At 47.4% G+C, this 11,540-nt stretch overlaps 1 protein-coding gene and 1 pseudogene across 4 annotated transcripts in view; both read right to left on the bottom strand.

The window, feature by feature from the left end:
- Nucleotides 1–1,701: 1,701 nt before the first annotated feature.
- LOC110306056 lies at nucleotides 1,702–2,184 on the bottom strand (annotated as a pseudogene).
- An 8,428-nt stretch (nucleotides 2,185–10,612) lies between these two features.
- Sec14l3 (SEC14 like lipid binding 3) overlaps nucleotides 10,613–11,540 on the bottom strand; it is a 13,205-nt gene continuing 12,277 nt past the window's right edge. For all 4 annotated transcript variants that reach the window (XM_021176557.1, XM_021176555.1, XM_021176556.1 and 1 more), the window contains one exon: nucleotides 10,613–11,403. In XM_021176557.1, coding sequence (XP_021032216.1) covers nucleotides 11,282–11,403 — 122 coding nt within the window. In that variant the 3' untranslated portion in view covers nucleotides 10,613–11,281. The remainder of the gene's footprint in view (nucleotides 11,404–11,540) is intronic.

Raw genomic sequence — 11,540 nt, 5'->3', positions numbered from 1 at the left:
TTCACCAGTGACCCTTAACCTTGTACCATGGGAGAGAGGTTGTGCCAGCCAAGGGTAATGGCTTCTCACTCTAATAGAGGAAAATCAAAGGACAGCTTGAGGAAGGGTCATGAGACAGAAATGGCTACCCAGGCATGGTGGTACATACCTTTATCTGAGCACTTGGGAGGCAGAGACAGGTGGATCTCTGTGAGCTCAGGACTAACCTGGTCTACACAGAGTCTAGGCTATCAAGGGCTACATAATGATATCCCATCTCAAACAAAAGCAAAACAAAACAGCAAACAAACGAGTCTCTAGAATTCTACTAACCTCAGCTTCTCCAGATTGGTACAACTGGTGACAATCTCAGGGCCACCTGTCATGGCATCAACGCTTGATAGAAAAGGACAGTTCTTAGGAATGGCTTTTCTGGGTTTGAGGATTGCTCAACACTTCCAACACTCTCTGGGCTGAAGTCTGCCTGGGCCTTTTTGTGAAGGCTGAGCTTTCCCAGTGGCTTGCTACTCTTGACTTGCTCCATTCTAACCCCTCATTTCCGGCATTGATGATAACAGCTAATGAAAATGTGGGTTCAAATCATAGCACTCCCACCTCCACTTGCAGCCTGAGGAACTCTGACCTTCAGTGGTTTCTAGTGAAAGAACCTAGTGGGGAAACCCCCACTCAACTCTTGATTTGGCGTGCACCCAAGAATTACGAACAGAACAGAACACCTTGATGTAATACACGAGGTAGTTTAATGACGGAGCTCTGGACTGACATGCATCTCACACAGGAGATAACAGATGTTGGCCTTGAGGCTCAAAAGTTAGGGGTTTTTATGGAAGAAAAAGGGATAGGGGTGGGAGGAATTTCAACAAAGGTATGGGATTGGCTCATTCAAACATTAACAGAAAGATTACATGTCAGCAAAAGGGTATCAGGACTTTGTTCCTGTGGGCTGGGGGCTTATCTTTGTTCACAAAGCAATCAGTTGATGTATGACTTTACCCGGTGTCAAGGGGCAATAGCCCTGCTTGTGTCCTTGCATTCCTTCATTTCCCTCTTCTTCTACTAAGTAATTCTAATCTTAGAATTTTAGAAGTCTATATCTCTATGTGGAGAATAGAAATCATACTCTTCTTCTATCTTAACTCTAGGTTGGTGTTGGCGCTGGAGGACCATATGCTAAACTGTATCTTTAACCTGGGAACAAAAACAGAATAAGAAGGGATAATAAACAGGACTAGGCAGGGACCCTTCTAGTGAGGCTTGAGGGTCTCAGCATGACACAGGTGCACGTAGATCAGACCTCTGGCTGGAACTGGTGAGATGTCCTTGGGGTACCCGGCTCGTTCGCTGTAGTCAGTTGTGGCCAGACTTCTTTCTGCACCACCTGCAAGCCTTTTAACTTAGTATACAGATTATTATTACAACAACATGTAGGTTTAAACACATCATTTAAGACAGTTATGGGCATGGAGGCCCCATAAAGGATCTCAAAAAGAGTAAGACTGAATCAAGAGGGAGTATTTCTAGTTCCAAATAGGGCAAGGGGAAGGAGCACCAAGTCTGTGCCAGTTTCTATGGTTAATTTTGTCAAGGTCTCTTTTAGAGTTCTATTTATTCTTTCTATCTGTCCTGAGCTTTGGAGCCTGTATGCACAATGTAACTTTTTTTTTTTCCCCCTGGTGCTGGTATTTTATTTCTTTGTGTACATTAGGCCATGAATTTGTATGGAATGGGCTCCAACAGCTCAGGCTCTTTTGTGTTAGTCCTCACAAAGTGTGCTTCTCTGGGTGGCGCAGACTGGCGCGTCAGCTGCACCCAGGTACCCTTCTCTTTGGCTTCCTTTTTCTTCTGGTCATTCTCCTTCACCCGCTTCAGGAGGCTGTCCCTGCTCTTTGAGTGCTTGATGTGCTCAATCCACGCATTGATCCTCGTGGCCAGAATTTTGCCCTTAACCTGCTTGTTGACAATGATGCCCACGGCATGCTGGGTGACATTGTAGACTCTTCCGGTTTTGCCGTGGTAGCACTTATGGGGCATTCCTTTTTGAACAGTGCCCATTCCCTTGATGTCTACAATATCACCCTTCTTGTAGATTCGCATGTATGTGGCCAAAGGAACAACACCATGTTTCCTAAAAGGTCTAGAGAACATATACCGGGTGCCTCTCCTCTTTCCCTTTGTGTTCGCCATTTTGGCGAGTTACTGGAAGATGGCTGCGGTGGCTGAAAGCACAATGTAACTTCTAATCAATCTCTAATATCTTGGCCAGACCTTGACTTACCTGGGCAACAAAGGAAGGGCTATTATCTGACACTATTGCTTTTGGCACTCCGAACCTTGGAAGATTTTTCTTTAATAACCTTCTTGATGAGTACCTGAGCAGTCTCATTTTTACAGGGAAAAGCTTCTATCCATCTTGAGAACGTTCACAAAACCAGAAGGTATTCATACACATAATTTTCTCAGTAAAGTCTATTTTCCAGTAGATGTCAGGTCTGTCTTCCCATGGGAGGACTAGTTTTCTTCCTTCAGTTTCTACTATTTTATATATATAGACTTTGTTTCTGTGGGCTGGGGGCTTATCTTTGTTCACATAGCAACCAGTTGATGTATGACTTTACCCAGCGTCAAGGGGCAATAGACAGAGGGGAGGTTCCAGCCAGATGGTGTTGACTTAGACAAGATTGCCCTGCTTGTGTCCTTGCATTCCTTCACTAGAAGCCTGGGGATATAGCTGTCAATGAGGCGGGTTTATCCCTCCCTGGCTTCTGGCTGGAGGACAGTGTCTTTTTAGTGTTCTATGGGAAAGGCCCCAGGGAGGTTGCTCCTGCATCAAGGGATGAGCACTCTGATCATTTGGGCTTTTAGTGCCCGTAGTGATGATCATCTCCTACACACACACACACACACACACACACACACACACACACACACACACAAGCTCTACTCCCGAAGGTTACTTTTTACCCTGCCCTTTTCAGTCTCTGCTTCTCAGCACCAAGACTGAGCATCTCTTTCCAATTACATCCTTTCCCCCATGACATTCTGCCTTCCTCCAGGCTCACAGTGACGGGTGCCTGTGTGGCTGGCGATCTTGTCACGACTTGATTAGTTGCTTCTCCATTGGCCACAACACCTGACAGAAACAACTTAAGGGGGGAAAAGTTTACTTGTCTCGTGGTTCCAGTGGGGGGTTAGAGTATCATGGCAGGAGAGGCTATGGGAGTGTGAGAGACTCCTCAGACCCCAAAAGGCAGAGAGAATATGGGTGGGTAGCAGAGCTCAGGCAAAGCGTTCAAAGACCAGTCCCAGCCAGGCCCCACCTCCTAACAGTACCAATACAGGACCATGGAACAAGCATGCAAACACGAGCCTCTGGGGGACACTTCAGATTCAAACCATCACTTTATATAAGGGACTCGAGTGTCCTCGGATTTCAAGATCATAGTAATGGCGCTGTCCCGAAGGTAATCCTCTGAGGATACCAAGGGTGGTACTACTGCCTTTCAAGCTGTGTGGCCTAAAGTCTCAGTTTCTTCATCTGTGAAGTGGGCCTGCTTGTGGCTGCTGCAGAGAACTTTAGGGAAGGATTATCAGGAGAGTTAAACCGAACGATAGCTGCCCCAGGCCGACAGCAGAGACCAGCGTCTAACGACATAGGGGGCAGTACTTGCTATTCTCCTAGAGTGTAAGGATGTCAAAGAGTTACATGCCTCCTAAACTCTTGGGTTTAAAAACTTGATCCAGGCATAGTGGCTAAAGCCTTTAGTCCCTGCACTTGGAAGGTAGATGCAGGCAGATCTCTGAGTTCAAGACCAGCTTGGTCTACACACCAAACAGAAGGAGAAGAAGAAAATGAATTAAAAACTTATAGTCAGCTTGTCTTGGCTTCCTCTGCTGCCTTAGCAACAGACATAGGTTCCTCTCAAAGGCTCTGCTAATCCAGACGTGGCTAGAGGTTGCTTCCCCATAAGGAGTTTGCCTCTCTGGTAGAACCTACATCGTGAGGGCTCAGGCCAGGGTCAGTCACACCTGACTTGTGGCTTTAGGCAGAGCAGAGCAAAGGGGCTAAGGTCCTTGCTCCCATCTCTCAGGAAGTGTGGCCTTCTGCCCATCACCCTTTCCTGAAGATGCCTTGGGTCCACTGTAGCCCCTGCTGGCCTCTGTTGGTGTGGGACTTACCCTTGTCTGCTGTACCAGTTCCTCTGGGAGGGGAACCTTCTAGAGATATTCCATATGAGCCTCAAGGAGCTCAAAAAGCCCTTGTGCCTTTTTGTCTTAGAACAAGCAGTCTGGCATTTGGGTTCCCAGGCAAGTCCTGGCTAGTTTTAGGGAACACTCAAAATAGCCACGAGGGGGCAGCATATCCTAACATGCTCTTGTCAGCTGGTCCAACTGTTCATAGTGACCAGTTTCTTAGCGAACTGCTCCTGAGTTGTCATTGCAGGCACAAGCTTCTAAGGCCACCCCCATGCCACCACTCAGCTCGTGGCACTCTTCAGTTAGGGCAGAATGGACCCCATAGGCTGTGTGGCTTTGGACAAGACATTTAATGCTCCTGAGCCTTTGTCCCCTCGGTGTGAAATTCCTAATTATCTGAAGCAACCAAAAAGATCACAGGAGAATGGCTGGAAAGACGTTAATCTGGGTGGTGACTCCACTGCTGCTGGCTCCCACTAGTGTAACAAAAGGTATCCACTTTAAAATGACTGAGTTGTCTCACCTGGTGGTTGATCCAGGTGTAAGACTTGCCAGTCTTAGCAAAGCATTGAGGGATTCCATCTGTAAGGATTTTCTGAGCCACACATGCTATCTCAGACCTGCAGTCCCACTTCTTGAGAGGCTAGGGGAGGAAGAATGTGAGTTTGAGGTCCATCCTGGGCTGCAGAGCAAGACCTTGTCCTCCTTTGCACCTTAATGAAATAGTTTATTTGGAGAAAATGTTTGTGTGACCTCAGAAGTGTGTGTGTGTGTGTGTGTGTGTGTGTCAAATGTGTAGGAAGTCCCTTTTCTGCTCTGTGCCAGAAGAGTCTTCTGACCAGATCTTGTGGGGCTGAATCTTTCCAAGTCCTCCTTTGGTAGACACGTTCCTTGACTTCTGATGGCCCCTCAGAGCCACCGTCCTTGGAGTCTTATCTCTCCCCATGACACACCATGTCCACATAATTGCTTCTCCCAGCTTGCAGTGTTCTCTGGATGCCCCCATCACAGTGGTGAACCAGGGTAGGTCTGTGATCTCTGTGATCTGTGTACTCAGGAAACTGAGGCAGGAGGATGGTATGTTCCAGGCCAGCCTATGCTACACACTGAGACTTGGAAAGAGACGGGGTAGGGATGAGTCCTCATTACAGTTTCCTGTGCTGAGTGCCCCAAGATCAGGATGTCAAGTGTGCAGTAGTGTAACAGTATCACACTGACCGTAAATGTCTTCAAGAGTTCGAGGTCAACCTGGTGTACATTGTGAGTTCCAGGACAGCTAGGGCTATATAAAGAGACCCATAAATAAATAAAACCATAAATAAAACAAAACCAACCAATTAACCAAATCAAATGTTTCCAGGAAATGTCATGATGGTGACAAGCCCAAAGCTTTGCCACTGTGACTATTTGGCAGGGATGAAGACATTCTAGAGTCATTCTAGAGAAGCGATTCTCAACATGTGGGTCACAACTCCGTTGGGGGTCAAATGACCCTTTAACAGGGATCACCCAAGACCATGGGAGAGCAGACATATTTACAATTCAAAACAGAAGCAAAACTACAGCTATGGATTGCCAATGAAAACGACTTTATGGTTCAACCTGAGGAACTAGAGTAAGGCGTTGCAGCATTCAGAAGGCTGAGAACCACTGCTCCACAGGTGCAACCTCCCTCTGGCTGTCAGGATGCTAAAACAATGGTTCTTCCTCAGGTGTCTCGAGCTGGAGAAGGAAAGAGCTGAAGCTGGAGCACTCAGAGGGACAGACTCCATAAGCTGTGTGACTTTGGACAACTCACCTAACTCCTTGAGTCTTGGTTTCCAGGTCTCGAGCCATCCAAGAGCACAAGGTGACCCAAGATACTGAGTGTTGTGTCGATGAATTCTTGCTCAGAGGTGTGGGCAAGGAGCTACGGGGGCATCCCAGGCTCTGCTGGGGAGTTTCTTCTTGTCACTCTGCTTTCCTTGCTGGGGCTCTTTTGAGGTCACCGCAGGAAATGGGTGTTGGAGACACTGGTTTACCAAACGAAATAAGGAGGCCAAGCCCTGCCTGTTTCTAGAGGATATCTTAGAAATGTGCTCTGGATGTTGCATGGAGTATAGTTGTGTAGCCCAGGCTGGCCCCAAACTGCCTAGGTAGCCAACGATGGCCTTGAGCTCTTGATTTTTCCTGTCCCCACCTCCCAAGTGACAGGTAACAGGTATATTCCACCAGGGCCAACTCCAAGTAATTATTTTTTTTATTTTTATTTTTTTTATTTTTTTGATTTTTGAGACAGGGTTTCTCTGTATAGCCCTGGCTGTCCTGGAGCTCACTTTGTAGACCAGGCTGGCCTCGAACTCAGAAATCTGCCTGCCTCTGCCTCCCAAGTGCTGGGATTAAAGGCGTGCGCCACCACGCCCGGCTCCAAGCAATTCTTCAATAAATTTACAATGAAGATTCTGATCTCTCTAGAGGTCTGTCCCCGCCATCACTTCATGTGGCACTCCTGTTCTCTTGCACTACATGTTAGGAGATAGACATGGACCCTTGGTGTTGTCTCCCTGGCAATGGGTTCTTAGGGAAGGAAGAAGAAACAGAACCTTGGGTTTCTTTTACACCTGCACAGCACACTTCCATCTTTCTGGTAGTCAGTCTCTCTGCTCAGCTGCAGGGAGAGGAGCCCTAACAAAAAATACCAACACCACCGCTCACAGCTTTGCTGGCTCCCAGTGTGCAGAGAGCTCATACTCTGTCTTCTGACCCTACTGCCTCAGTGGGCACGAGGTGGGGGGGTCCCCTCTCTCCAGCTCTGTATCCCTGATGCTCAGCCATTTTCTTCCAAGGTTCTCATATCGTGCCTTGCACAAAATGTGGATGCTGCCACACTGCATTCCAAGGGCCAATTTATTCTTTCTTTCTTCCATCCATTCTCCCTAAGTATTTTTACCCTGAGTACATGAGTGCAGTGCTGATAGAGGCCACAAGAGGGAGCTGGCTCCTGTGGAGCTGAAGTACTGAGTCTGAGCTAGGAGACAAACTCAGGCTCCCTGTAAATCAGGAAGTGCTCTTGACCTCTGAACTGTCTCTCCAGTCCCCCTCCCACTTGCTTCTCTCCCTCATTCTTCATTATAGACTTGCCAGATAAAGCACAGTGTGATGTAGGGAGAGGGATGTTTGGGAAATGTTATATGGAAAAGCTCTATGAAAGCTACCGTTTTATAAACTTCCTTAAACAATGTGTATTTAAAAGTTTTCCTTAGCATGCCCTTACACAGAATGTTCCTCCCAGAAGCCATAGATAATTAAACAAATGTGCCAGTGACAGGCGTGGAATACCTTTTGTCATGGTGGTGGTGTGGGGCCACAGACCCCCCAAAACAGTAAAATGATTGCCCTCACTCTTGGTTACCCAGACCTTACTGGGATAGGCAGAGCCTCACGCTGAAGACACCACACGCTTTGATCACAGGACACAGAGAAATCAAACTGGTAGTGATCCGTAACCATCCTCCCCGACAGCTAGATTCCACAGCGCCAGGCGGTGCTATACAGGCACAGAGAAGCCATTAAGTGTCTTACCCAGATGAGTATGGTGTCAGCTACAGTTATGAGCAGTCTGGGGAGATACGCCCACAGTGCAGTGACAACATGGATGATGTTGGAACAACCAATCGGAATGAAGGTCTATTCTGCAGGAGGCAGCTCACGCTGGTACAGTAAACCTGGCCGAGAACCCATGACAGGAGAGCACATAGAACCAACTGCTATTGCTTTGCTAAAGGGTTGCAGTATCCCAGTGCCTTCTAAGGTTTTAACCTTATGCCCAGATGCAACTCCCACGTCCAGCAGAGGATCATCTCTATCAGGACACGGTGGTGAGTACAGACTCACGACTGGCCAGAGTGCAGAGAATAAGTGGAGTGCACCTGTCATTCCCTGCACAGGGCACAGAAGGGGACAGAAAGTTTGTTAAGAGTCAGAGGCTAGGAAGTCTTCTGGGTGTGGTGGGACCAATGCACTCAGTCTTGCAGTAGCTGCGGGTGCCAGCACACGCAATACCATCAGTCATGCAATACCATCAGTCATGCAATACCATCAGTCATGCAATACTCCAGTACATAAAGGGATGGGATTCACAAGGTCTGCTACCGAGCCAGAGAGCTATTGACAGTGGGTGGCCTCTGGAAGGAAGGGTTTATCTTCTTCAACAGTGTGGCCCATGGCAGGTTGCCCATGCTACAGTGGCTGGAGTCCTATATCCATGAGCATCGAGCATCCGGGCAGCTCTGGTTGGGCTTAGTGGGTTAGAAAAAACAAAAGGAGACATAGAGTTGAAGTAAAAGAAGACATGGAGTTGAGGAGATGTGTATTCAGGGGGTTCTAGGAAGGGCTGGAATGGGAGGAAGAGGCGTGACTATGACCAAAACACATTGTATTCACTTGTGAAATTACTAAGGAATGGGTAAATAGTTTTGAAAAGATATGGGATGTTCAGTTAAACTTTAATGTCAGTAATGAATACATTTTAAGAACCATCCAATATCACTCAAAAAGAGTCTTTTAAGTCTGACATCTTTCTCTTTCCCATCTTTCTTCTCTTCTTTTGTGATTTCAGTTACTTTCCCCTACCCTGCCTGCTCAGAAAGCAGGAGGAAGTCTCACCCTGTTTGGGATATCACACAGGAAACTAGAGGTCACAAGGTGAAGAGGGCACCTTGGTCCTGGTCCAATTCTACCAACTACTGGCTGAAGAAAATGAGGCCAATGCTCTTGGAAGCTCAGTTTCTGTCATGGCTCGGCACAAGCTAGAATCATCAGAGAGGAAGGAGCCTCAGTTCAGAAAATGCCTCCATAAGATCTGGCTGTAAGGCATTTTCTTAATTAGTGATCACTGAGGAGGCCCCAGTTCATGTGGGTGGTGGCAGCCCTGGTCTGGTGCCACTAGGCTGAGCAAGCCATGAGGGCACACCAGTAAGCAGCGTCCCTCCACGGCTTCTGCATTAGCTCCTGCCTCCAGGATCCTGCCTTATATGAATTCCTGCCTTCACAGCTTTTGATGGTGACCTGTTATGTAAAACTGAGAGAAATAAATCTTTTCCTTCCAAGTTGTTTTTGGTCATGGTGTTTCATCACAGCAATGGAAACCCTAAGACAGTCCCTATATATAAGATGGTCACAAGAGCCTGTGTCCTGAAGTGTGGGCACAGGTCTGTGCATGACTCTGCTCCCCGCCACAGAATGACGTTATCTTGGTGAGTGTCAGGTTTTGCACTCAGCTCTTAGTTTGTTTCCACAGAGCATCTCATAGAAGCAGCAGAGCCCTCGGGTTCTGGCCTCCTTTCATTCTATGGACTAATTACTCATCTCTTGGCAAGAGTTGTGTCAGGGGCTGGGGCTCAAGCCAATGTCTGTGCACCTAGCATGGGTCAGGAGGTTGAGAAAGAAGCTAGAACCCTGGTCCTGTCTGCCTTGTCCCAGGTCTCCAGGGGCATGGAGAGCATCAGGTGATCATTCTCATATCTGCGTGAGCAGAGGACAGGACAAGGGGCACAAGCCCTTCCAGCCCTCTGGGAGGCTTCTTCTTCTTCTTCTTCTTCTTCTTCTTCTTCTTCTTCTTCTTCTTCTTCTTCTTCTTCTTCTTCTTCTTTCGAGACAGGGTTTCTCTGTATAGCCCTGGCTGTCCTGGAACTCAGGAGAGGAACCAGACCAGGCTGGCTTCGAACTCAGAAATCTGCCTGCCTCTACCTCCCTAGTGCTGGGACTAAAGGCGTGTGCCACCACAGCCCGGCTTCTCTGTGAGGCTTCTTGAACAACCTCCTCACACGTTGTGGGTCTCCACTAGCTGGGCTGCCCAATTTGGGGGATTATTTCTTCTATTTATAAAAAGGGCTTAGAGGGATGGGGAGTATCCAATAACTCTACTTAAAGATGCAGGGCAATGAAAGCACTCCATATCTTCTTGTCAGAGCAGGATCATATGAGGGGCCATTATGGAGCAATTTAGAGCAATGCCTTCTGACTAAATAAAGAACAAAGCCCTCAGGTCCTAGACCTGCTGCTTAAGACTATATGTCCCCGAGTGGCTACTTAGCCTCTGAGCTTGGTTTCTTCACTCATGAAGTGGCTCTGATAAAGTGTATTGTGGTGGTGTGAGGATGGCATGAGCCAACCTTGTAAAGCTCTTGGAACAGTGACAATCCTCAGCAAACAGTAGCCATTATTGTTTTGTTGTTGTTTACCTAGCAGCACTGAGAGGTGGTATTGACTTTCTTTGCTTTGGGGGAAATTCCTTTTTTTTTTAAACTTTTTTTTTTTAAAGATTTATTTTTGTGCTCTGTCTACATGTACACCTGCAACCAGGAGGCATCAGATTCCATCACAGATGGTTGTGAGCCACCATGTGGAATTGAACTCAGGACCTCTCTCCAGCCCCGGGGAAGTTCTTTAAAAGGCTTAAAATATGAGCCGTGAGTTCAAAAGGAAGGAAGTGATTATGAGAATAATGTGCCCCTGGGTTAGGCAAAATCAGAAGCTGGCACCTCCTGCCAGAGGTATAGAGCTTTTGTGTCTGAGACTCCCAAAAGGAAACCACTTAGATTGGATGGCACGGGTCTTCAGCAAGGGCGGCGCTGTCCGGGGTGCTGAAATCTGCTTCCTGGTCTCTCTTACAATTTCTGTGAGCCTCGTGCTCCCTGCCTTCTGGTCCTCTGTCTAACTTACAGAAATACAGTAAGCATCTACTATACAGTGAATGGAAATAAAAAGGATTCTGATAATCTCAGCCCAAGATGCTCACAGCTCACGGGGAGGGACTCAAGTGCAAACGTCTTAGGAGAGATGAGGCCAAGTAGAGTCATTTTCCTTTTCTTGGGCCCCAAGGACACCCATCTCCTGTCTTCCCTTCGTGGTTCTTTCTCTTTTGCAATCTTTATACCTCCAACCTTTCATAACTTTAGGTTTTGATTACAGCAGATAAATCTCTTCCGGGCAACCTCTCTCTGCTCACTGCTGTCACAGAGTAAGCCGGACTAATGATCAATTTAGGAATAAAAGGAGAGAAGAGAGAAAACAGAGGGTTGGGGTCTCTGAGAAGTTGGGGATCCACCTAGACAGGGGTGAGCTCCTCATCGTACTTCTGCATGCCCTCGTCTGGGAGAAGCACTTCAACCGTGAAGCTGACCTTCTTGGCGTGGACGAAGCTATAGGTGTTGTCAAAGCGCAGGACATCTAGGAGACAGATGGAAAGGTGAGTTCCTACTGGCTGTGCTCGCCGAGCTGGTCCTTTACCTCCCCATGGGACCTGTTGCCCTGAGCAGGACCTGTAAACAGAAACTCTTTACCTCTTCTTTTTTTTTTTTTTTTTT

This window comes from Mus caroli, chromosome 11 (assembly GCF_900094665.2).
Source record: "Mus caroli chromosome 11, CAROLI_EIJ_v1.1, whole genome shotgun sequence".
In the NCBI taxonomy this organism is placed as follows: Eukaryota; Metazoa; Chordata; class Mammalia; order Rodentia; family Muridae; genus Mus; species Mus caroli.
The sequence above is the reverse complement of the archived record's forward strand: the minus strand, read 5'-3'. Positions and strand labels throughout refer to the sequence as shown.